General features: G+C 39.7%; 2 protein-coding genes across 8 annotated transcripts; one reads left to right on the top strand and one right to left on the bottom strand.

Moving 5' to 3' along the window:
- Positions 1-309: 309 nt before the first annotated feature.
- On the bottom strand, positions 310-17,761 carry LOC131475327 (zinc finger CCCH domain-containing protein 7B-like). 4 transcript variants are annotated; one of them, XM_058653378.1, is made up of 24 exons: positions 17,623-17,761; positions 14,788-14,847; positions 14,644-14,680; positions 12,818-13,015; positions 10,920-11,078; positions 10,811-10,847; positions 9,214-9,296; positions 8,321-8,380; positions 7,988-8,042; positions 7,666-7,838; positions 6,287-6,899; positions 5,618-5,670; positions 5,435-5,528; positions 5,144-5,305; positions 4,635-4,849; positions 3,956-4,056; positions 3,690-3,871; positions 3,472-3,557; positions 3,051-3,217; positions 2,426-2,531; positions 2,165-2,273; positions 1,793-1,929; positions 1,497-1,666; positions 310-1,068 (listed from the first exon to the last, which is right to left on the bottom strand). In XM_058653378.1, exons 1-24 carry the CDS (start codon positions 17,670-17,672, stop codon positions 888-890), a joined length of 3,288 nt encoding a protein of 1,095 aa, XP_058509361.1. In that variant the 5' UTR covers positions 17,673-17,761; the 3' UTR covers positions 310-887. The 4 variants fall into 4 exon arrangements, with proteins under 4 accessions (XP_058509361.1, XP_058509364.1, XP_058509363.1 ...); XM_058653381.1 differs by lacking the exon at positions 17,623-17,761 and adding an exon at positions 15,293-15,761; XM_058653380.1 differs by lacking the exon at positions 17,623-17,761 and adding an exon at positions 15,293-15,759 and having other exon boundaries at positions 14,788-14,855.
- Positions 17,209-26,506, top strand: rangap1a (RAN GTPase activating protein 1a). Of its 4 annotated transcripts, none has more exons than XM_058653405.1 (16): positions 17,209-17,288; positions 18,658-18,777; positions 18,947-19,074; positions 19,502-19,561; positions 19,719-19,898; positions 20,367-20,501; positions 20,975-21,133; positions 21,605-21,718; positions 21,957-22,056; positions 22,310-22,394; positions 23,070-23,229; positions 23,433-23,549; positions 23,636-23,741; positions 24,197-24,285; positions 24,436-24,557; positions 25,862-26,506. In XM_058653405.1, exons 2-16 carry the CDS (start codon positions 18,666-18,668, stop codon positions 25,941-25,943), a joined length of 1,749 nt encoding a protein of 582 aa, XP_058509388.1. In that variant the 5' UTR covers positions 17,209-17,288; positions 18,658-18,665; the 3' UTR covers positions 25,944-26,506. The 4 variants fall into 4 exon arrangements, with proteins under 4 accessions (XP_058509388.1, XP_058509385.1, XP_058509389.1 ...); XM_058653402.1 differs by having other exon boundaries at positions 17,226-17,352; XM_058653406.1 differs by having other exon boundaries at positions 17,227-17,352; positions 24,436-24,600.
- Positions 26,507-26,611: the final 105 nt, after the last annotated feature.

Here is a 26,611-nt window from a genome sequence, read left to right as displayed (position 1 = left end):
GGACAGTTTGCCAGTCCACAGCAGGACCAGATGTAGAGACAAACAACCATTCAACCATTCACTCTCACACCTACGGTCAATCTAGAGTGTCCAATTTACCCAATCCCCATGTTGCATGTTTCTGGACTGTGGGAGGAAAAAGGAGAAACCCGGAGAAAATCCACAAACACACGGGGAGTACATGCAAACTCCAGGCCCTTGTTCCAATCGGGGCTCGAACCCGGGTCTTCTTGCTGCCGAACCCTACTCCTCTGACTTAGTTATAATTACCAAATCTATTATGATAAAATATCACATTAACAGTGTACATCTTTGCTTGTCCTGGAACTTAACAGTGCATATTTTTATTTGAGATCAAGATTTAGAATGTGACAAATCACTTGTGGGGTAATTTAATGTCCTCTCTTTATGAACATTTACGAAATATTTTGAGGCAAGTAAAGACAAAGCAGTAAAAAAAGATTTGTGTGTAAACTTCACATGGATTAAATCACACACATGTATAGTGTATGGCTAAATACTGACCATCTCTGAATGCTGTGTAATGCTCAGTTTGTTTGTCTGCTGTGTTTTTCATCAGCATCAATCCAAGTCTTACTTTTGCTGTATTGAGTCATTTGTTTTGTTTTCACTGAACAGATGTGAGAAAGAAGAAATTAAATACATTTACCAAGAGAAAGTAAATGCTGCATGGTTTTTGAGAAAGCAAATCTGTCATACTTTAAGTGATTCTTTGGTAAACGAAGCGACCTTCTCGCTGTGAGGCTGCAGTGCTAGGTACTATGCCACCACGTGGTTCTTGAAAATACCTAATATATTGATATGCTAGTCTGGCAGGAACAAAAGCTCACATTTGTGGCTCACAAGGGAAAGTATAATTCAATTTCTCAGTCCTGAAGTAGAAAGTTGTAATTTCCAAAGTCAAAATCATCAGGCATGACGAGCATATCTTCTCTGGCCTTGGCCAGCTTCTGTCGAAGAAAATCACGTCTGTCGTTCCACTCCTGAAGTTCCTCCGGGCTGTGGGCGTAGTCACAGCTCACGCCGTCCGGACAGCGGCCGTTCATCCTGTTAGTCATGAACAGGAAGCCAAAAATGTAATCAGTTTAAACTTTTCATTTTAACTTTTCTGTTGACTGTATATCAAGTTGTTTAGCTGCTAAATGACCAACTACGGACCCTGTGTGTTTTTTCAATGACTTGAATAAGTCTCTTCTTTTGATATTGCTGGAAACTGCTATTTGTACCCAAATGTTTAAATGCCCTTATTATAAGTCGCTTTGGATAAAAGTGTCTGCTAAATGACATGTAATGTAATGTAATGTAATGAAACTGATAGCAACCTGGCGGGAGCAGGAGCAAAAAAAATGGTCTGGAGCAAATCTGTTTTTCTTATTAGAGAATTTAAAAGAACTTTACATTGTAGGGCGGTAAATAAATATTTGCAGTATCGCGAACTAGCTCACTCCCAAAACTGCTCCAGAAGAAGGACTCACTTGGGGCAGAGTTCAAAGTATTTTCCAGGGAAGCGGTAGCTCCATGTCAGGGCCTCATCTTCTCCTTCACAGCTGAACACTCTTGCCTTGTGCTTCTCAGTGGAGATGTGCTGCTGCCACTGCCGCTCACTGTTACTGTGTCTGCCACACAGACGGCAGTGGAATCCACTCTAAAATTCAAAGCACACACAATCTTTTTATCATCTTCTTAAAGTCAATGATTTTTGCTTTGGTGACCGTGGAGCTTCTTTTTTGTGTTTGACTCTATGGAAATGAAAAAAAAAAAGTAAGCCTACCATCAGTTCAGCATAGTCAGTTGGCATGACAATATATTTCTCTTCTGGGATGGGCTGGGTGAGTGTGGCTTCATCTGCATGACGGTTTTGAGTGGATGTTGTCAGCCACATGTCATAAACCTGCTGGATTTCTGGCACTACAGACACACGAAGGGAGATGACGTCAAAACGAGATTAGTAAGAGTAAGAGTCATTTTTTCAGTTATATTGTTTTTAATCTTCACTGTAGAGCCAGTGCTGTATCTCATTGTCATGTCACAATGAATCACCAAATGGCAAAACGAGACCAGACAGGCCAGCTCTGTAACCCAGACTTTGTTAAAAGGAGCCAAGTTTTCTATATTGAACCCTAAAGTGGTTTCAATAACTCACAGTTATTATTCTTCATATACGTCCACATCTCTCTCTCCTCTTGGCTGTGAGCAAAGGTGCAGTTCCCAGTGAAGTTACATTTCTTTTTTGCTAAAATCTGGCCACACATCTGCAGAGACAAAGGCTCATACTGCTGAAACAGATCACAGTCTGCAGTACAGACAACAGGTAAACGTGCACATTTAATTTGTCAAGCACCACATGTATTAAGCATAGTTGACAAAAAAATACTTTGCACAACAGGAGGTGGAGCACACTTACATCATAATGGAAAGGGAAGTTCTTTGCATGAGGCAATGGCCGCACAGGAAGCCATTTGCTTCTCTCTAAAGACCAAACCAGCAGCACACGTCTGTCTTTAGTCCACCTGGAAATGATGTCATAAGCAGAGACACACACACAAAATAATAATCAACTTTGTTTACATAGCGCGAACAAAGAAATTGAGTGTTTTGGGGGGGTTTGAACCAGGATAAAACAAATGGAGTCAATAAAATCAGGCAATTAAAAGGATTACAAGGAAATATACAGTATAATAATATTAATAATAAGAGGAACAATTAAGACAAGATTAAACCAGGTGTTAAAATTAATCCTCCACATGAGGGTTGCAGGGAGAGCTGGAGCCAATCCCTGCTGACATTGAGTGAAAGGCAGGGTATGCCCTGGACAGGCCCCCAGACCATCATGGGAGCCTTGCCTGCCTTGACCTAGACCTTGTGATTCAGTGTATTTAGGCTTTAAAGTCAAAATTATAACTTGGGATTCACCTGGATCTCTGATAGTATGACATGGCTATGATCAAAGATAAGCATTCTAATTTAACAAATGTATTAAACCGCATATAAGACTAAGCAAATATATGCATTTTTTTTTTTTTACTTACGTATGCCTGGCCTTAGCAGTGCAGTACTTGAGGGCTTTATCTGCTTCACTGATCTGGCCATCCCGCCAGCACTGGGCACATGCCAGCTTCAACTTCATGTTCAGACTTTTTCTGGCTCCTCCACCTCCTCCTCCTTTCTGTTTGCTATTTCCACTTCCCAAAAACAACTGCACCAATATGACAAAAATAAAAAGCAATAATCACTTACACCTGTCAGAATGAGCCATACAATAATCTTAAACATTACAAATGCAATAATTACATAGATCTGTATAGAAATACACTATGCTTTCTAATAGCTTTATAAAAATGTACATAAGGGGAAAATGTCATGCAGCAAAGACAATGACAGTCATGGGAGGGATGTCCCTGTTTACCATGCTTGTTAAATTTAGAAAAATAAGAGCACACAATTTCTTACTCTATTGCACTTCTGCTTGCTTGAGTTTTGCTCCTGCTTCTCGTAATGCTGTATGGCTACTTTCACGATTTCCTCAGGGCTAATACCTGTAAATAACACAGATGCACATACAGAAATACAAGTGAAACTCTCCAAGCTGTTCCTGTCCTCTGGTCTCATTATTGAAGTAAGAAATGAATGCCGATCGCCCTCGACTCCACAATTTCCTTCCACTGCACCTGTGTCTTGCTGCACTCTCCATGTTTTGAGCTCTATGATGGAGTGGGCATGGTGGCAGTTGTCTTCTCTCTGGCAGCCGTACCGCATGGCTTTGTAGCACAAATCCAAATGACACAGGACACTCAGTGGACGGACCTTCCTGTAGTTCACATTGTGGGTCCTCACCACGAAAGCCAAGCATCTGAAGGAGACGTCAGGGAATATGGTACGAGTTACAGAGGTCGCAGATGAGTGAAATGAGCAAACGTGTTGCAAACACACTCACTTATTGGCATCAAAAGTGTGACGAGCATCCAGGTTAGAGCAGACAGTGCGATTGTCTCTGCAGCGTTTACTGATGATTCTAGGTTTATTGTCGTAACACTCCTACAGAGAGAGACAGAGAAACATGAAAGAAGCGAAAATGAGACCAGCAAACAGGCAGGAGGCAACAAGTAAACACAGACACATTCTAAGACTGCAGACAGGAAGTGATATGATTTACATGAAGACTGATGGAGGCAAGGAGGAGGCACAACAGCAGTATTGTGCTATAGTCAAGTCAATTTTATTTCGATGGCACATTAAAAACAAGTAAAAAGTGAAAGAGCATATACTAAAAAAAATAATAAAGTGGTAAAAATCGAGTGAGATCTGTGCAGATAAAATAGAGATGGCTCTTTAAGGGTGATTTAAAATGTTCAATAGTGGAGGCACACTTAATTTGAAGTGGTAAGCCGTTCCATAATTAGACGCAGCTATTGAGAAGGCTCAATTGCCCTGGGTTTTTAGCAGTTTTAGGCAGTATCCACATGGAAACAGAACTTTTCCTCTACTATCTTTTTAACCTTAACCCTCCCAAAACGCTGTAGTACATATGCCAGTCCTGTGTGTGGCGCTGTTACACTGCCACATAAATACACCATACAATCCTTGTATATATCAAAAGTCCTAAATTCACTTACCTGACAGAGGAAGATGAATGTGCCCTTGTGTTCCTGAAGAAGGCGTATGATGCTGTTTGTGGGATCCAGTTTGACAGCTGTTGTTTCAAACAAAAGGTTTCTGTCCAGCCTCCCTATACGCTCTTCTGTCCAAATGTCGATCTCCAGCTGGTTGTAGGCAAATGTACAATTCTCTCCATACTTGCACACACCCAAATCCCCCGAACTCAGCAGCTCTGAATGCGTGAGAAAATGCATCATTCACTCACATGAACACAGTGACGTTAATCAGGTCCTCTGCAATTCATCCAACCATCTTATGATGTGACCAGACATCTTCACCCACGATAACCTGACAAATATTCCATTCCATCTATAAAATCCTTAAGTCTATCAAAAACTATAAAACATCAATATATTAATGATTTTATTCTGTGCATTTGTTATCAAGCCCCTGCAAATAACTTGTGGACGTGTGAGTACAGAGCAGATGCTGATATCAACCGGGAGTTTGATTTTGAGATCCTTACCCCGGCAAAGGACAAAGGGCCCTTTAAAGGATGTGCAAGGAGGAATTGGTCTCACTCGGGTCCACTCTGAAGGATGACCTTCCTTTCGTCTACATAACAGAATGTCTCGCTCGCAGCTGTGAACCAGGTCTGGTTTGTGAACGTATGAATAGATCCCTTGACCTGAAAACAAATGATTTTCTTCAATATTAAAGTACATTTAATGGGAAGAAACATAGGAGGTAATTGCATCTTGTAAACATGACAGGACTTTATCAGTAAGTTTCATACAGTACTACACTGCCAACTTACCTTCTCGAGGGAAACAGAGCGAGCAGGCCTGCAGGAACTCGTGGGTGGAGGACATAGGGTTAGAACCTGCTGCCCCTGCTTTGGTTTTCTTCTCCTTCAGGGCCACAATTAAAATAAGACATGAGTTACTGCTTTCAAAATAATAATAATAATAATAATAAAAAGCTAGATTATCAGCCTTACTTTATAGTTATTCTTTGGAGAATGTGCAACTGGGGCTACAGCTGTGTGAGAGCCTGGAATACATGAGGAGAAGCAAGAGAAAGTCAAATTACACATTGTGAATACCTGTGCTAAATGGGCTGAAACATAACACAAGTACAAGGTCTTAAAAGGAGTACTTTTGCTTGAAATTTGCCAAAAATGTTCCACTGTACACACAATATCGCTCCTCCTTTTAAGTTAAATTCATAGATGAACCATGACGTGTAGAAAAAGGGCTTACTTTCCTTGTTTGAAGGGCCTAGACTGTATTTAAAAATGGACCTAGTCTTCCAGTTGGAAAAGTGAAACCTAGGGAGTAGGATAAAATAGCAGTTAGTCACCATGGGGCGACTCCACTGACTGCAAAAATAACTCCATCTGAATGGTTACTCGATTTATAATGTCAGTAAATATTTTCCTGAGGAGTTAATGGTCTCAATCAGACCAGACTAGTTTCAGCTCGAACTCCAATAGAACACGATGAGAAGGCTTTTTAGTAGATCTGCACAAGGTAAAAAAATGTGTCAAAGCAACCTAGATAAAAGGAAAGACCCCATGTATTTCTATTATTATTATTATTATTATTATTATTATTATTATTATTATTATTATTATTATTATAATAAATCACCAATGAATCATAATCACCAGGCGTGCTGAAATCAGAGAGCGAGTCCAGGCCTGTTCCTCCAATGACACCTGGTAAAACCGCCCCAACATCTTTCACTGAGCAAAACGAGTCGAGGACATCGAGGGAGTCAAGCTGGACCACTGCTTTTACACCAAACACTAAGACATCACTACTATGAGCAGCCAGATTAAACACAGGCTCTATGTCATCGAGTGAATCACTAAGGCACTTGTTCTTCACATCCAAGTCTGTTTTGATTTTATTCACTTCCTCAGTAGCAGCAGCAATGGGCGTTGTATCCAAAAATTCGTCAAGACAATCAAGGCCATTGAGGGTTTCCAGTGCCGTAGAGGTCAGTCCCACATTTGGCACAGCTGCATCGACTCCAGCAAAGTCGTCTAAGACGTCCAGTCCCTGCAAGGTTGAGCTGTCGTCCAGGATGTCCAGTGCTGCTGTGGTGGTGCTATGGCCGCCACCTGAAAAAGAATCCAGGGAGTTGAGCTGGCTGATGGCTGAGTTAAAGAAGGCCGGGGGGAGCTGTGGTGTTGGAGCAGGCAGGATCGCAGGAACTGTGTGTGTGTCAGCGGATGTTCTGCCGGGATCTGAGAGCGTTGCGTCAGTGTGGTGAGTCTGACAAAGCAAGAGCAAGAAAACAAAATAAGTGATTATTAGATTCAAAGGTTTTTAGCGATGTAGAAATGAAAACACTGCCAAATATCGAGAGGATTCTAATTTCATTTCTCCAGTCACATGAACTTTTACAGCTCCAGTGTGCAAGAATTAGGCCTGACCTCTTTCCTTCTGGAACTGAGTTACAAGCGGTAGTGGTTAGTGTCCAGCCCTAAGAAATGGGACACTTTCTTAATGGGACACTTTAAGAAAGTGATACATCCTCATGTAAGTAAATGCAACATGTTTGCCGGGAAGAATGCAATTATCAGCTGCTGTTATAGCGCAATTGTGAGCAATTGTGGACTATTCAATGCCTGGGAATACAAAGTAAGAACACAAACTCGTTTTGGCGTGTGTGGTATTTTCTAAGTGTATCATATATATTAGTTTCCTTGGATAAGATTTATCTGCTAAAAATCTCAGTGTGACCCTGAAAAATCTGGACAATTTGGACATGCTACACCTACATGTGAACACACAACAGGAAGAGGTAAGGCTACATTTTAGGGGTGAGGGGTGAGAAGGGATTGAGCCTCTGTGACATCTAATAGTGAAACTGCAGACTGCAACAAACGGAGGACTCCTTTCTTTGCTCTCCCTTTAACAGGAAGGATGTTGTTCTTAGTTTGTGTGGTTATGCAAAATGGATGCTCTGGCTAGTTTGTCCATTGTCCATCTATCACACAGATCAGTCATCTGTGCAAATACGACCAAACTCCTTTACCTCAGTTGTCTCCTGTTGGGTGGAAAAGCAGTCAAGCAGGCTGTCCAAGTCATCTCCCATCAGCTCAGAGTCTTCCACAATGTCCACTCTGTGAGGCACTGAGGGGACAGCGGGTTGGTGGCAGCTGCGAGATATGGAGGGAATGGTGGACTCAGGCTTGCTGGGAAAGCTGACTGAGAGATGCAGAAAATTATATATTTAGATATTAAGTTACATATGACCTGCCATATGTATGTAAAAGAAAAATAATAATAATGTAAGATGTAAACATACATGCTGTCTGTATACTTTCATATAATAAGTTAAAGTCAAGTGTTCACACCTGGTGCAAGGCTGCTCAGAGGATTGATACCATTTCCTAAATTAGCATCAGACACCTGCAGATGAGAAGCAAGAAAAAAAATGAACATCTGGAGGATTTGAGATGATGAGTAATAACCCAAGAAAAATACTTCTCAACACAGGAAAGCATTTATAAAAACCATAATACATAAATAAATCATTGAAAGAAAACACTCGTCTAAGTCAAATTCTGTCAGCTTAAAGGTTTTAAGATGTTTTTAGTGATTTGTGCTTTGTAAGAGTCATGTGTTTTGTTTTTCAAGTATTATTTCATGTACAGTGGTGAATGTTATAGAGACTGTGTGGGACTTACCTTGTTAGCGTCAGTGGTCGTGTTTCTGTTGGTGACACCTCTCGTCACATGTACATGGTCCTAAGAGAGGCAAGGAAACAAACTCCATAAGAGATGCAAAGTAAATGGAGGCTACATCTGTACCACTATACTCAGGTGTTATAAAAAGGTATATCACATAAATATTCAGGTACAACAGTCATGCACATGTCAGTGTAAACAGGAAGCCGACTCCATCTCCATTAGTTTCAGAAAGTCGCTGATCACAACCAATCAGGAAGTGAAGCGGGTCAACTGTGCCATTGTTTCCAAAAATCATCCAGACTAAAACGGAGCCCTGGAGTTTTTCAAACAATCAGCTTTATTTTGACCATAAAGCTGATTATAGACATACAGTTTATTTTAAAAATATTTTAATTAACAAAACTGAGTAATTTGACATATTACATAAAGACAGGTAATATGACAGCAGGGAGTGTTTTTCCTTCAGTGTTAATGTTACTGTAACTGAATTGATCTTAAATATAAAACAAAAAAATTATATTTTTAAGGTATTTCCTTATTTTGGCTGGTTCATACTGGTATCCAAATTACTCAAATACATTTGACAATATCCTTTGATTAATGGTCTTGTGAGTACGATTTAGGGTGAGATTATTTTCATTTGGCAGAAATTGAAGACAAATAAACAACATATTTCATTTGTTTCAATTCAAGTGTACAATCACCAGATTGTAGGAATTTTTTCATTACCCCCAGAATGAGCCTTTTATATTCATATCAGGATGATGTTAACTGAAAGCTACATAGGTTTTTCAACACACTTGGAAGTGAAGGAGAGAAGTGAAGAATATCCCGCTACAACCTCACCAATAAATAAATAAACCAAAGAAATATTCATCACCGATACTAACAGTAGTGCTGATATATGGCTTTCTGTTCTTAAGTCCCAGGTGGACGGCGAGCTCCTGTGCCAGCTCATTCACATCTTTGTCCTGTCAAGAATCAACAAAAAAACAATAATTAACTGATTCCGTACACAAACAACAAGTCTGTGACATGTGCATTGAGCATCCTAACAAACCAACATGCTGTTAAACCATCAAGTTCCATTTTTTTGGGGCATGCTAACATTTATTAATCATTACATCGTTTCAAGAGATTATAAAGACATGCCTCCTTTGTGACCTTATATCTTTCATAACACAGGCTGACTGTAATTTCTATGTTGCATCCTATATGGTGTAGGCTGCATGTACTGAAGGACAAGCCTGTCATTGTGTGTTCCTTCAAACTAATAATACTGTCATTGTAACATGATTTTCACACCCTAACCCTGACACTGCATGTAGAACTTTTACTCAACTCCTAATGAACTTTTTTTTTTTTTTTTTTTTTCTGTTTGAAACATTGTGTCAAAGATTGTGTTCCAATTTCCACCAGAGGGTACTTTCATTTCTGCACGTATTTGGGTTTAATCAAAAGTAAATGACACTTTTGTTGAATTGCTGTTGTTGCTAAATGAAATTCCGAATTTCCTCAAAGCTGTTAGGGTTTATCCACTACATTTCAAGGCAAACAATCCAGTCAAATGTCAGATATATCAGTCAGGGTGAATCACGTAAACCCATTAACACTGTAATGCTCACGCAGCTGAAAATCCATGCAAGTGGACCTTGTGAGTAGAGGTGGGCAAGATATATCGTCTAAGATAATATTGTGTTGTTGTTCTAAAGATGTGCAAATTAACATTGAGTATTTAAATGATGATGCACGCACTGAAACTCTGCACGTTGGCTGCCACACAGGTTAGCCAAGTGTGGGTAGACGCCAGACCCTGCAGCTAAGTCCTTGAATTATTTGTAGAGTTTGTTTTCCAGAAACATTGTATTCCATTGATATAATTGTTTGTGAGTGAGTTTTTGTTAAACTAAGACCCTGTTTGGACCTGGTATTATCATCCTGAGTTATCCAGTTGCATGTGGACAGTGAGGAGTAAAGATGTGAATGCACCCAATGTATCCTCAGATCCGATCACAAAAACCTGGGGCTGTTGAACTATTAATGGTATATTAATTGCAATTGATTGCAGAAGTTCAACACTTAAACCAGATTAACTGCATTTTCATCAAGTTTAAAACACTATTGTTTTACATCTGTTTTAAGGCCACATTAAAAATTCAATCCAAAGCTAATACACTTGTTTTTAAAGCCACTCAGCTCCTCTTGACGATCAAACACACTGACAAACACATCTGTTCAGTCAGACTCATCAAAAGAATCATTTTGTTCTCACAAACAGGACATAACTTTTGTATCTGAACAGCACAAGTGAAGTGAAAAATCAATCAGACGTGATCACAGGAATCATGCAGGATGCACTTGGTGTGAACAGTCGTACTTGGCATTGTCCATATGTGATTGGATCACCAAGGACAGACGTTAATACCAGGTCAGAACAGGGCCAAACAGGCCAAGAATTAACTTGTCAAACAAAGTAATAACTTCCCTCCATTATCACACGCTCTCCCTCAGTGAAGCGGTCATCCTACGCATAAAAACAGCATTTAGCATTATTCCAGATTTGTTTGTATGGAGGTCAATTTTTTCTTTTATTTACCAGTCGAGTGATAAGGAGACAGTCTGTGGTGCAGTTGTAGGCTTCCTTGTACCTCCCAAGCTCCTTCAAACAGAGTGCCTTCCTGTACAGAGCTCTGTGGCTTTCCTTACACAACGCAAGAGCTTGGTCACAGTCCTGCACGCCACGATCATATTCCCCCTGTGGAAAACAAGACAAATGTGGACAACGTAAAAAGACTACAAACGAGAAGCCCAGGAATGAAGAAAGGAAAAGCGATTTGAGGAGTGTGCCCTTGGTATGTGGCCTTGCACTGCTCATAAACACTAAATCTAAGTGATTTAGTACAGGTCACATTCTTTTAAGTGTAATACTGCTTTTAGAGGCAGCTTCTTAATTCAAGTGTGAGGACAAGTTTTTCTCCATGTTCTCTTAATACCTCCCCCTCCTCTTCCTGTTGCGTTATTACAATAACGCTTTGAAAAAAAAGAAAAAGAAAAATGTCACTCTTATTTTTTAACAGTGTATCTGCACTGACCCTCTGTCAGTAATGGGTTGGTCTGGATATAATGCCATAAGCAGCCAAATGAACCCTTAGCTGCCTCAGAGAGATGACCACATTGTTGAAGTCTGAAGTTCATTATTTCCTGATCAATTATTTAGTCTACAGAGTCAATTAATGTAAAACCCCCATACTAATTTGAACCAGAGCTGCAAATATCACTATCTATCTATCTATCTATCTATCTATCTATCTATCTATCTATCTATCTATCTATCTATCTATCTATCTATACACATATATATTGCTATGTTGCCTTTATATCATTGTTGATTACACTGCCGATTAAGAAAAAGGAAAGTCCAACCCAATTTCTCAAAATTCAACACGTGATTTATACTATATCACAAATTATTGATGATACATCAGTGTTTTCACAGAACACACACAAGTGAGCACTAAAAGCTAAAGTTAATCGGTTTCAAATAACTCTGGACTCAATGAAACAGTCAAGCTAACCAGTTCCCATAAGCAGCCAAGGTCATAACGATAAGAGGGGCTGAGTCTCTGGCGAGAGACAGAAAGAGGATAGATGTCTGGTCTTCCTGAGGGAAATTATTGCATGAAATATTGACATAAATGAAAGAGATTTCATGTTCAAACATGCATATGTGACGTGGTCCTGTATAGAATCTTTGCTTGTAACTGTAGTTTTTAAATCTACATTTTTTATGGGTTCTATGTTTGCAGTTTTATTACAACCTGACATAGAGTTAACCTTCAGACTGGGGAGACATTACACAGTTATCTTGTGTTGTTCACATCTATTCTCCTTGATCTAGATTCATTAAGTGCTTCTGCGTTACAAATCTGGTTCTGCTGAAATCTTATCCACCATGAAGTGGAAAAAGTTAACCAGCCCACAGAGTTGATGTGATGGAACAATGGCTAAGAGACATCATAAAAGATTGTATCAACAGTCATTGTCACGCTTAATGTGAAGTAGCAAATCATGTGGATCAATCACATTAAACTTTAGCTGGAAAAATTCCCTCAGTGATAGCAAATAACTGTACTACTGTGTGTTACATCGCATTCATTATTAGAAACAGGTTAAATGGGCCGATGCTCACCATCTTTAAATAATCAGGTTTGATCATTATCAAACTAACAAGCTGATTATTAATAATTTATGTAAGTTCACTCAATTTTCGATTTTTACACAAGTTTGGGTTTATGAAATTACCAATTTCATGTATATGATTTTTAGTTTATACAGCATTTAAAATATATACTTTAAGTTGTAAGAGTCAACTTCAGTTTTGTATTTAAAGTGTCCATACACTGTTGTGTCTATCAATATTCCATGAGACTTTTATGTGTCTGTGCTGAACTGCACTGATGCTCAATGAAAGTTCCTGTTTCTTTAGCAGCTCACCATGCTGTGGAAAGCAGTAGCCCGGTTGACATAAAGGCTCTCCAGCAAAGCCTCTGGGATGAGGATGGCTTCCTCCATAGCGTAGTGCGAGACGTTCAGGCCTTCGGTGAACTGTCTCACTGCCTGCTCCCACTCTCCATCTTTGAAAAAGACGTTGCCCTCATCAAGCAGGTTGCGCACCAAGTGGGTCAGGAAATCCTGGGGGAAGGAAAAGAAAGAAGGGAATATGGTTCTAAGTTTCATGAATGGTTTTACAATCTGGGCGTGGTCACAGTGCTCATGTGCAAGGATAGTCTGCACAAAGGATGTCAGTGGTTACAGGAAAAAAAACAGACTCAAGATGGGCCACAACAACATGGATGAGATAAGATAATCATGATCATGGTGTGAAAAAAACTCAACCAAATGCCGTAATACTATGTAATAAGAGATTTAAACGGTAAGAATGAATATTGAAAGTAGTGCTGAAACAATTAGTCTATTATCAATTTTTAATCGATTACTAAATGAATCGTCAACTATTTTGATAATTAATCGGTCTGAGTGTTTTTAAGGAATTACAGCAAGTTTTCGGATTTATCAGCTTCTTAAATGTGAATATTTCCTGGTTTCTTTGCTCCATGTAACAAAGAAATCTTTCAAACTGAATAATTTTTGGTTTCTGGACAAGACAACGAAAGCATCATCCTTTCCAGGTTAGAGAAACACTGATTAACATTTTCGGACATTTTATGGACCAAACGATTACTCAATTAATCGAGAAAATAATTGACGGATTATACGATTATGAAAATAATCGTTAGTTGCAGCCCTAATTGACAGCAACACATTTACTATTCCTCCAAGGTTTACTCACTTTAAAGATGTTTTCACTTTTTAAGGTCTGTTTTAATTTCATAAAATGCAGTGATGGCAGCAAATGAATGGCGGCAGAATGTTCACTGCCCATAGCTCTTCCCAGAACACCAACATCAGCAAACTGCTTGATCTTGGTCTGCCTGATACAATGTAAAGCAGGGTTGCCTGATAAGAGCACACAGAATGTAACATCATTGAAGGTGAGCATTTGCCCACTCAACTTAGTTATATGCTGACATACTGCAGTCAGGTCAAGACCCCGGTAAGACTGGCGAGCTCTCAGCTATGATTCCCCCAAGATGGTTTCTGTTCTTTAGAAATAGAAATTCAGCTTCCATGCAAATCAACTGCTTAATCTGACTTCAGAGGTGCAGACACCCGGTGTGCCATCCCTGGCCTGTTTGGTGTACTGGCAAATTCTCTGACACAATGTCAGATGCAGGTTATGGTGGTGAAATGAACCTTCAGTTCACAGACAACAGCTCTGGTAGACGTTCCTACAGTTAACATGTAACATGACAACTGCACACTACTTCAAAATGTGTGGCATCTGTTGCATGAAAGAATTGCACATTTTACTGTAAACGGTACAAGACTCACCTGTGCAATAATCCTGCTCTTTATTCAGCATCTAAATAACATCTCACTTGCCAGGCGGATCGATTATTGTAGTAAAGGTTATGAAAATGTATAAATTTAAGAACAAAATTTGAGAAAAATGTCTGTTTCTATCATTGAAAAGGATATAAACAGACAAAATGTTGGAAATAAATATTTTCCCTCAAATCACTCAGCCCTACTTGGAAACCAGACAAGGAAAAAGACAGAGGGGTTTCAGTGAGAGACTACAGAAAGCACATGTAGAGAGTTCACAAAGTCAGGACAAACACACTGTTGATAATAAGACTCACAAAAGCAAAGAGGAAAAACCAGTGGAGAGCAACATAATAACAACATTGCGTGTGTACCTGGTAGTGCTCCGGCTCTGGATAAGCCAGGGAAGACCTGAAACAAAAGAAGTAACCTTTTACATTCCAAATTATTGACACTGCTTGGTGACAAGAAAACGAGTCCATATCAGTCAGGGCTGGTTTCACTTGCTGTCAACTCACTGTATAAACGCAAGAGCTTTGCCTATCTCCTGCTTGCGTTTGAGTCTGGCAGGGTCCATGCTTTTTCACTGAGAGGAAGACAAGAGCACAAGTGGATTATTAACATAAATACACCGGTGTTATGTTGACATTAGAGCTAGGCGACGTGGACAGGAATGTCATCATACTGCTCTTTACAGAAAACATTTCACATCTCTTGAGTAATATGTTAAGGGCAGTTGTGTGTTATGTCTATAAGTTTATTAACGTTATATCAACGTATATTGACGCTTTTTATATTGATATTTAAGAACTGTATCGCCACATATATTGGTACGGAACTATCGCCCGGCCTTAGTTGAAGGTAGCTTTTATCTCCCGGTTAACGGCAGCAAACATCGATCTTCCACACAAACTGTGAAGACACTCTTACTGGGCCTGAGTGGAGCCCTCAAACACCCAGCTTTCATGCCCCCTGCCCCCGCACGAACCCCCGCTATCATGGCTCCAAACACAACACACCTACCTGGTGAAGTGAGGAGGTTCATTGAACCCAAACTGTGGCACTTTGGCGCTTCGTGCTGGGAAAAGACGCGGAAAATTTGTGTCGGGCCGAAAAAGCAGAGGTGTCAAGCCGCACGGCGAGAAGGAAAGAAAGCAGTGAAGTCTCCTAAGTTTCGATTCTCAACAGTGGCAGTAGCAGTCCGGTCTGCCCCGCCCACAAGGCAACTGCACATTTCTGCACTGGCCCTTTAACGACGCCCCCTGCTGCTAACTGTTTGTGAAGTTCTGGATCACACCACACGGCGGCGCAGAGGTTCAGAGTTCAAAGTTCACAAGGGCATTTCCGCATGGAGTGTGTGTGCTTTTATGAAGAAGGAAGCCTGATTAAACCACAGTGTCTTTTAAAATCGTGCATAGTTTTAGTTCTAACGCCATAAACTAGTTCCAAATCGTTAAAGAATAGGACAATTTATTTATTTATTTGATCAATGTATTATTGTGTTTTAGCATAGTTATATGAGGTAAAGTAATCACACATGTATGTAGCCTATTTATTTATTTATTTATTTATTTAACATGATAATAAAAAGAATGAAAGAAAAATGGAGACAATTGTAATAAATAAAACAAACACAAAATGTATCATATCATAATCATCATTTATCATATCCTGCAATCTATGTCCATATTAAATTAAAGAAAATAATACATGCACCTATATAGGAACAAACAATTATTAATAGTCTGACATTCATGTTGTTTTGAAGTCAACTAGATCTTTGAATTTGAGTGCTTTGAGTTGGTTAGTTGGTTGTTTGTACTCAGCATTGCTTATCTCCGTATCTACAAGAAAAAAAACAGAAGAAAAGGTTTTTTTTGTCTTTTATTTATATAGTTGGTGCCTTGCAATTCTGTCCTTTGTTTTTTATACAGTTATATCTGTTTTAGTTTCTTTACGTATGCCATATTAATTATATATCTGAAAATATAGTGTGCAATCCCTGTTTGCTATAAACTGTTTTATATAACACAGTGTATTTAAAACATCTGCAAAGCTCTCACTGAAGGCTACATGACAAAGACTGGTGTCATCCTTGGAGTCTCAAGGATAATGTCTGGCAGTAATGTGAATAATTCTGGAATGATGTGGACTAAATATGGGGGTTATCATGACACTATCTGAAGGTATAAATGTAAAGGATTTGCTGGCTTGGGGGCATCTTTGTTGCAATAGAGATCATTCACAACTGAGCTGTGGACTCAGTTGTCAAGTCTGATTGAGACATCATCCGCCACCACATGAGAATACTATTATCGTGTTAAAAATGATCAGCATTCTCAATCAATACCACACTAATGTGGTTAAGTTTATCGACTCTCTCTGGCTTTCGAGATGTTCAGGAACTGGAAGCTTTTTTCTCTTCACAAGATCTGAAGCATTTCCAAAGCAGCTGTGGGCAACATTTGATGCTCTTGAAGGGTCTCAGTCTCACTATGACAGCAAAGTCAAACAATGGTATCACGCTTTCAGAGGCTAAATATCTGAATTTTTAAATCAGTTAGTCAGAATTGAAGACGTTCAAGTCTAGTTGCATACAGTTAACTACTGTAGAGAGACAATGTCATGAGTCTAATCCACTGAGCCCTGGCCTTCCTCTACCTTGGACAGAACCTTTTTCCAGTTGACTGTAATTATCAAAGGATCACATACATATCTGAGGTAGTCTGAGTTGGTAAATATACTCAATACTTTTTTTTTTTTTTGAATCAATGAGGAGGCTTGTGATAGCACACCAGGACACACAAATTCTTCACAAGAAGCATGTCAATTATCTTTTTTTAAATGATCTGATCTTCGTTGTTTAGTTTTGTGTTGTTTTAAGACTTATTGTCCTACATTTTAGAAGCACGTGAACGCACCGTTGTAGTCCTACTGCACTACAAGTCCCGTGTCTCCCAGTTCTATGCTCGTCACCTCGAGTGTGTGTGTTGCTGGATTCGGTTTTTGAACACCAGGGGTGAGCGGGAGTATATGACTTTAACTGGACTGGATTGACTTGACGCATCAGTCAGTGTGTGTTGGTAAAGTGATACTAATTTCTGTTGTGGTACGAGAGCGAAAACTTTCTGTAGTCGGAAACATTTGAACGGCGGGGCGGAGACAGGTCACGCTAACTCACGGCAGTGTATGTACACAGCAGCGGTTTATCTGAGAGGCCGAGCTGCGACCACGTTCTGTGTCAGGTTACCTTTGCTAGTTAGCTGGGTTAACAGTCATATTTACCAGCATGTAACCACCACACTAAACGTCTGTACTATCCTCGAACCACGTTGGGTTTCCATTGAACCTACCTGTCAACATTGCCTGTCCACGCTCCTCCGGCGGCACGTCGGTGCAGCATAACGTTAGAAGCAACACAGCGGGCTAATGCTAACCGTCAACTGCTGCTGACGAGGGAAAAAAATCACAAACAACATTGAGCCCCGGTGACTGTTGATCCTGAAGCCGGTATATAAATGAAAGCACATGGCAGCCATGTTTGAGCCGAGCTTGACAATGAAATAACTGACATTCTCGAGTCATTGTGCACTTTCATAAGATCTGAGCTTTAGTCAAACACCCCAAAACAAATGTAAATAGGATTTTTAAAGGTGATCATAATGGTATATTATGGTGTTTTAAATGTCTTCAGTAAGGTGATCAGTGTTTTTTATATAGTTGGTAATAAAAGTCCATAGATATCTATCTTTAGTTGCTGTGTAGAGAACTGAAAGCTAATTACAATATATCATGAAAAACAAACAAAAGTTATTTAGATTGCATTATTTCAATGTGGCAGAAATGGAAATACATTTTATATAATACTTATTTGTGATTAAGTATGTGTTTTTTAAGTGTACATTCATCTGACTTTGTGAATTGAATTCACTACCACAGAATGGGTCTTTCAGGAATCTTATCTACTGCTAAGTGTTTGATGAACAAACTAAACGCCTACATCCCAAACCTCCATAACAGTAATCAATTTTCCCAGAGACAAAAGCATCAAGTGATTTTTCCTGGTCTTGTTTTTCTCTTATATGGTGGTTGACTTTTGTTATGCTATCAAAGAGATGTAATGCTGAATTTGTGATTTCTTGATTGGTTAACATTAGGTCAGAATCTATTTAAATACGAAGGTTTTCTATCTGTTCCTTGTGGTAGAAAAGCAAAGCAGCTAAAATCTAATATTAATAATTCCTTCCTTGGGCCACAACCTACATCCCCACCACATTTAATTGCAATCTGTCCTTTTAAATTTATTCTGCTCACATGACCAAGAATAAAAAAAAAATGACCAAAATGTACCTTCTTGATAAGTAATCAATTATTTTTTTGCCCCTCAGGTGTCCTGATGGCGACAGACATTGTTGGGCAGTTGGCCGACTCCCTGGCCAAGACAGGTGTAGAGGAAGGAGAGCTGAGCTACAAAGGCCAGGGAAGAAAGCTGGATGATGCCCAATCAGGTGGGCATCAGCTCTCAATTGAACCATCAATGAGCCACAACTGCTGAAACATACTTAACGCTTTATTGTATTTAAACCTGAGTGTCCCAGTAGTTTATATAAATTACTGTCTGTCCTCTTACATCCCCTTTCTTACCTATAAAATGTGTGCCTTGTTCCTCCTCTCTAGTGGAAACGATGGTGAAGGAGATCCAGGACTTTGAGGGTTTACAGGCCCTGAGGTTGGAAGGAAACACTATAGGAGTGGAGGCAGCACAGGCCATCGCAAAGGCCCTCGAGACTAAGAGCGAGTTCAAGGTTTGAGAAGAGTTTACTGTTGACCATTCACTCATTCTCATTGAAAACATTTTTAAACACTGTAAGTAATTAATTAGCAAACATGGTATTTTGCTGTGTAAACAACAACATGCCAACTTGATACAATATACAAATAAGTGTATTGTCGTGATACATACAGTCATAACATTTGCAGATTTATTTTCTTGACCAGTTTCTCTAATATTTACTCAAGCCATGTAGTCATTGTGAATTATGGTACAAACCAAGTTGTAAATAATGACAGATTGTCAAGAACAATGTTTAAAAAAAAAAAAAAACAGGTCACTGACATGCTCTGCTACAGCATTGGAACGAGTTATGTATTTTATTGTTGTGTGTGATTGGTGACATGAGGAGTGTTATGGAATATATTCATGACTCTGTATGTTTACTGTCTCTTCCTCAGTGCTGTTATTGGAGTGACATGTTCACCGGTCGTTTGCGCTCTGAGATTCCACCCGCCTTGGTAATACACCTTTTGTGCACTACTGTCCACATCACAACAAGTTTAGGCTAAAATATTGCACATTGTCCATTTCCTGAATTGTTATGTATCTGCGACTTGCATCACAGTTACAGTTGTTTCTTGCTGTGCTCAGTCTCTTTCTCTATTTGTGCTCTAGAATTCACTTGGTGATGCTCTGATGCTGGCTGGTGCCCAGCTGACTGTTTTAGATCTCAGTGACAACGCCTTTGGGCCAGATGGGGTGAAGGGCATCGAGAAACTGCTCAAAAGCAGTGCCTGCTACACACTGCAGGAGCTGCGGCTCAACAATTGTGGCATGGGCATAGGAGGGGGCAAGGTAAGGCTATGTTCAGATTACCAAAGTGACAAAATCAAACAACTATAGAGGAGAGTGTCGTACTTTAGATCTGAAACTTACCCACAAACTCCTGCAATAGCTTCTGTTTTTGAATTTCCCCTATTGGGGGAACAAATAAATGTACATCTTAACTTGCACATCTCCCGCTTTAATACAGAATCAATTAATTCTTGCTGATATGATGTTTTATGTTGCTGTTAATGACGCACATAAATATTTGTTCACATGTGTGCTGTTTAAGAGGGCAGTCATATTCGGATGCAAGGTGCTTGTAGATTTGAATGTGAACCATCAAGTCTGATCTATAGTTATACAGATTTGAACAAAGTGGCTGGTAATCTGAATGTAGCCCAAGTCATGAGGCATTGTTGTGTTATTGGATATCCACTGATGCTTGGATGAAGGTCATCACAGTTGAACACCCATCTCTGTTCATGCACTCCCCAGATCTTGGCTGCTTCGTTAAGCCATTGTCATAAGAAATCCAGTGCAGAGGGCGCCCCCCTCAGCCTCAAGGTGTTTGTTGCAGGGAGGAACCGACTGGAGAATGATGGAGCCACTGCCCTCGCTCAAGCGTTCCAGGTACATGTTTAACCGATCTTTAACCTTTGACCTTTGAACTTAAGAGTACTGGGGGTGGAGTGGCTCAGTGGTTAAGACCGGTACCCTGTGTGCGAAAGACATCATGGTCGCAATGGTCTCAAGTTCGATTCCACCCATGGCTGATTGTACTCAATTCCATTGTAAGTCGCTTTGGATAAAAGTGTCTGCTAAATGACATGTAATGTAATGTAATGTAAGAATAACAGAGCAAGAAAATGTGAAAGCAAATCGCTCTTCTATGAGGAATACCTGAGTGTCATGCTAAATGTTTACTCCATAAGTTGAGCAACGTATACGATGCTAATATAGCACTCCTGGTACATGGTGCTATAATCATTTTAAACACTGACCTCATAAGTTTGCAGCTCATTTTTTCAGACCGAACCAAACTTCTTTTAGAAACATAAAGGTTTGTATTAACACACTTTTACAACTCTAACTTTTGTTCCCAGCTGATGGGCAGTCTAGAGGAGGTGCACATGCCCCAAAATGGTATCAATCATGCTGGTGTGACTGCACTGGCCTCAGCCATGCAGCACAACACCAAGCTCCGTATCCTTAACCTCAATGACAACACCTTCACTGAGAAAGGAGCTATTGCCATGGCTCGGGTAAGACTGCAGTATTGATTACTATAAATCACAAATGGTGGCTGATTTAATTCTGAATTGATAAAATGACTAATTAATTGTTCCGTTTTTGACCCTTCTATGCTATTTAAAATGCAATACACATTTTATATAATGTCTTGTTGATGGTATGTTGTGGTAATGCTTTATCTTGTTTTACTGTATATACTGCATATGCTATTCTATTTATTCATTTATTGTCTATAGTCTATATTTTAATACATTTTATGTTCATAGATGTTAAAAATGCATGTTTATTATTTATTACCTTTACTGTCTTTGCTACTGTTTATACTATAAATGTTGTAGTTGTAGGAATAATAAAGGACTATCTTATCTTAAATCTATAATATTTAATAATACATCATACATTTTTTTTTTTACATTGGTTTGCACTCAGCAGGGTTTTATTTTATGTGCAGCTTTAGCAGATAATATCTGTGTCCTTCGCAGGCCCTGAAGCACCTCCGCAGCATTCAGGTAATAAACTTTGGTGACTGCCTGGTGAGGCCAGCAGGAGCCACAGCAATGGCAGAAACTGTATCAGAGGGACTCCCGATCCTCAAGGTGAGTCTGTATTTTAGACTGGATACTGGTCAAAGCCTCAGATCTCATTGATTTTAAGTGCAAACCATTATCAGCTTGAATTTGGCAACCATCTGCATTAGGTGTGGACAGTCTAGTTGTGACTTGGTGTGTCTCAAATTTTCTGTAAATAGTCTTAATTTCAGAATCAGAAGATTTTATTGTTTTTGCACATTCTTTGCTTGAGATTATATGTATTTTCTGCCTTTTTTTTTAACAGGAACTCAATCTGTCATTTGGCGAGATCACAGAAGAGGCAGCTTTGGCTGTGGCACACGCAGTAAAGGACAAGGACCAGTTGCAGAAGCTCGATCTAAATGGTACAAAGTAGCAAATAACATAGTGTGTTCTGCACACTTCTACCTGTTCATACTGGAGTTGGGTGAACCTCTGGTTTTGCTGGTCTGGTTAAATGATTCATTTCTTAATGAGGTGCATATATCATTTTCAAACAGTCGGTGCTTACGTTTCCATCAGTGGCTAAAGAAGAATAGATGCCTTCTGATTTGTGTTTATTTGTGACTGTCTTTATTTAATGTGACTCCACTGTGTAAAATGATTTCTGGTTTTCAGGTAACTACCTTGGAGACAATGGCTGCAAAGCTCTGAAAGACATCATGGAAGGCATGAACATGGGTGATCTTTTAGGATCCCTCAGGTAATCATGTTGGGCTTTTTTATCACCGGCTTTGTTGTTGGTGAACTCTCATCTGGCGATTCTCTGAATCTCTTGTTTTTTCATGATATGCAAAAGCAGATGCTGGTCTACATGGGGAATCTCATTCAGTTTAGATTCTCCTGTTTTCTGAAATGTTGGTGTATGGACTATGAGGAATCCAGTTAAAAAGTGTGTGAGAGTTCCTCTTAAAATTGTAGTCAGACTGTGAGACTTCTTTGATGCAAGAGTGACACAGTTGCAACACACATCTGTTTTTACGGGTGTGACCGTGTTGCACAGAGATGAAAGTATCAGGTTTCAGGACAGTCTTTGATAATTTTGGTCAGAGAGGTGGGTCAAATTGGTCTTTGTCAACTTGAAATAAGCGTTGGCCCTCGCATAGGATGCATCTATTTTCTTTCTTTTTTTTTCACACACGTATTAAAGAGCAAAGATGTGGTGAGGGAAAAGTGGCACTTTCTTTGTTTTGATTGTTTTCTTAGTTCAATGCCTTAATTCATTCAGTGAAGCTGCAGCAACTTCAGCCATCCCAGCAGTTCCCAGGGTTTTGTTGCTGTCGTGTTTTCAGATGCTGCATGTGAAAGGGCATGTTTTTCTTCATCCCAGAGTTAAACTTGACTTACTTTGCTTTAATCACTTCTTCGATTGCTTCAGTGATGACGAAGGTGAGCCAGAGGAGGATGATGATGATGATGACGACGATGATGAGGACGAAGATGATGAAGATGAAGAGAAGGATGACGAGGAAGTGGATGAGGAGGAAATAGAGGAGGAAGAGGAAGAAGAGGAGGAAGAGGAAAGCAGCGGAAACAAGGTCAGTTAAATGTGTGATCATAATATAATTGTTAAGTCAGTTTTATTGCGGTAGTTAATATTTGTTGACGTTACTGACACGTGTACTGTTAATTGCACAGCAGTCAGAAATAAAAAGATTGCAGTCGAGTATATGGTAGCTTATCTATATTATGTTTGTTGTGTGTTGCGGTTAAATTACTTTCTGTTCTCTCCCCTCTTAAGTTTTCCACACCTGTGTGTGCACCTCGGCCACCTGACGTGTCGTCCTTCCTCAGCTTCCCATCTCCAGACAAACTTCTCAAACTGGGAGCCAAGAGAGCCATTCTGATCGAGCAGGAGGTAAAACTCAAGCTTAGGTTTTCACCTTCAGGGCTGAGAGGTGCGATAGAGCCAAAAGTAATACCTTGTGCCGTCTCTGTGTCAAGGTGGATCTAACCGATCCTACAAAAGCAGCTGAAACCTTCCTCAAGATTGCGTCCGTATACAAGGAGGAGAATATTGACGTTAAGAATGCAGTGCTGGACAGTATCGGTGAGACACTTTGACTAAGCCTTAACGTGAAACATGATGCCCTTGTTGTTTGTTTTTCCAAGTTTGTCTTTAACTTATACACAATAAAAACTGATGTAGTCTTGTGGTTTTAAAAGTGAAGCTCAGGAAGTTGGACACCAGGGGGCGACTCCACTGGTTGGGAAAAATTGAGTTGTTTCTATGAAAGTTTTTGGGAAACATTAGCCTACTTTTTACTTGATTTATCAGTTAACGTTGTCCTGAGGAGAGAATGGTCTCTCTTGTTAGTTTCAGGTCTTCTTCAATAGAACATGATGTTGATTTTGCTAATTATTTTCCTGGATGGAAGAAAGTAGATGAGAAAATACAGCACTTACTACTTTTGAGTAGGAGGCTTTAAAAAGAGTTTGTTTTCCAACCAGAATACTACGTCCACTTTTATGTGCAGTCTATGAACTCAATCTATTTCATCACAGATGCTCTTCTGAAGAAAGCCTTTTCCTGCCCAACCTTCCAAGGCATCGGCTTTGTATCAGCTTTGTTAGTGCTGCTTGGACTTATCAAGGTATGTCTTATCTATATTCCCACATTACTCACTTAAATCTTTTCACTGCATTCACCTATAGCTGTCCAACACTGCTCTCTTTCCCCAAACTCTCCCACCTGTGCTTCATTTGTCTCCATGTCCACTGTCCATCCCTGTGTCCCCACTCAGAGTGAGAACAAAGTGAAGCCTGTGCTCGTGGTTCCCGGCCACCTCCACGTCCTGGAGCACGTCGTTCAGCAGGAATACTTTCCCAAAGAAAGTGTAGCTGTGCTCGAGGCCTTCATGTCCCGGTAAGGACGTGACAGAATGAGCCAATCAGCAGGCAGCATGCAGGTACTCAACGGCTGGATTACAATCCCATATTTAGGAACGATGCACATACAGTACCTGAATGTTTATGCACTTGGTGGTGGACACACGCTAGTGAATGCGTATTTTAGTGGTGGAATGGGAATATGTTGATAACTTAACTCTTTAATTTTCCTGAAGGATTTCAGGCCTGGTTTAGTTAGTAATACAACTGAACTGGTCATCTTCCTAAGAAATGAAAGTGTGCATCCTGTTGCCTCAAGCATTTTCTTTTAACAGCTTTTTTGCTAATTTTATTTATTTATTTTATGAATGATTGTGTAAGCAGTAAACTCGATGAAAAGCATTTTCCTGACTGCTTCAAAGTAAGGACATTTGGGAAGTGTTTATGGTAGCTTTATGGGAGTTTACCTAGTGAGCTACGACTTTCAGTGAAATAAAATTGAACACAGTCCTACTGTGGCAGTGTTTCCCTACACACCTGATTCAAATGGTCAGCTCGTTATGAAGTCAAGTTCTGCAGGAGCCTGATAACGAGCTGTTCATCTGAATCAGGTGTGTTGGAGCAGGGCAAGATCCAAAACATGCAGGGCAGTGTGACCAGGGTTGGGAAACTCAATTAGATATTGGTCAAAGTCATTTGACTAGATATTGGGGTAGAAAATAAAAACATAAAAAAATCACCCTTATCACATAAATGCTTCACAAAGCAACGACACGTGATCAGAACGGGTGCACAGCTGCGTGGACTTAGTTTAAGCTGAAAGTTTAATTTTGTAAATGAAAAATTGTGGACTATCAGTAGATACTCACGTCAGTGATATTGGTGAGATGCACAAAAAGGTATTCAGTGTATGTCGGACTGACTCGCACTATAGTGCCACTGGTCATTAGTATGTGAACCTACAGAGACGGCAATAGTTAGTTTAGGATGAGATTGTATTTTACTGCATGTGATGACAATGTCACTAGAGTTATTATTGAAAGTTGCATGTGTAAAACCAACATATAGAAAAATAAATACAAAAACAAACGAGTGGGAGTTCCATTCTAAGCAATCTGTCCATGTTCCTATGTTCTACTCTACCTTTTCTGTGGTCTTCGTCACTGTTGTCTTGAATATTGTCCACTTTACTTCAAACTGAGCCTCCTGTAGTCGTAAGCGGTGTGCCATCTTTAATTGCATTTATAAATTGTTAAATGAATTGATCAAAGTCATTATTTAATACATTGATTTGAAATGTACTGTACAACTCATTTTAATTTTTTTTCCGCCCCTTCACAGTAACAACAAGACTCTGCAGTCGTGTGGTAACGCAAAAAACAGCCTCCTGTCAACACTGCAGAGTGTCAAGTCTAAATGCTGAGGACTGGACGTTCACATACACTGAACTTAAAGTGAAGAAGTTAAACAGAGCAGTTTTTCAGAAGGAGACTCTCCTCTGAGGCTTTTCCCCCCTCGAGTCACCTCTGTCCCTCTGCTACGACCATCTCTGCTTCCTGGACTGGACTTAAATACTTAATGTTTTGAAGTAGATTATACTCTTGTGGTGGTGAAGTACTTCAGGTACACTCGTATACAACCACAGCACAGCACTGATACCTTGGTCTTCATGCTCTTAATGTTCTGGTTAAAAAGACAACAAGGCCTCACTTCCCACATAACCTCAGACCTGTGTGTTGCGCACTGCTTTTGTGACACATGACTGGAGCACAGAGACTTTCTGACCAGGATAGATGCCGGACTCAGCTGCTGTACATTTTCTATTTCATTTTGAAACATTTACTATTCTGTCTTTTATATAAAATGGTTTTGAAATTTAGTTAACAATTTTATTAATTGTGTTTGTGAGTGGGGGATTTCCACATAAGACTGTATATTTCAACAAAAAGAAGGGATTAAATTCAAACATGAGGCACAAAGTGCAGATTTTTTGGATTTGTGAGTTTTTTTTGCATTGTAATTTTTTATTATTGTGTTCTTTTTAAATTAAATGGAAGGATTTGGAGAGGTTTTGTCTGGGTGTTGAAGTGC

The sequence above is a fragment of the Solea solea genome, chromosome 16 (assembly GCF_958295425.1).
Source record: "Solea solea chromosome 16, fSolSol10.1, whole genome shotgun sequence".
NCBI lineage: Eukaryota > Metazoa > Chordata > Actinopteri > Pleuronectiformes > Soleidae > Solea > Solea solea.
The sequence above is the reverse complement of the archived record's forward strand: the minus strand, read 5'-3'. Positions and strand labels throughout refer to the sequence as shown.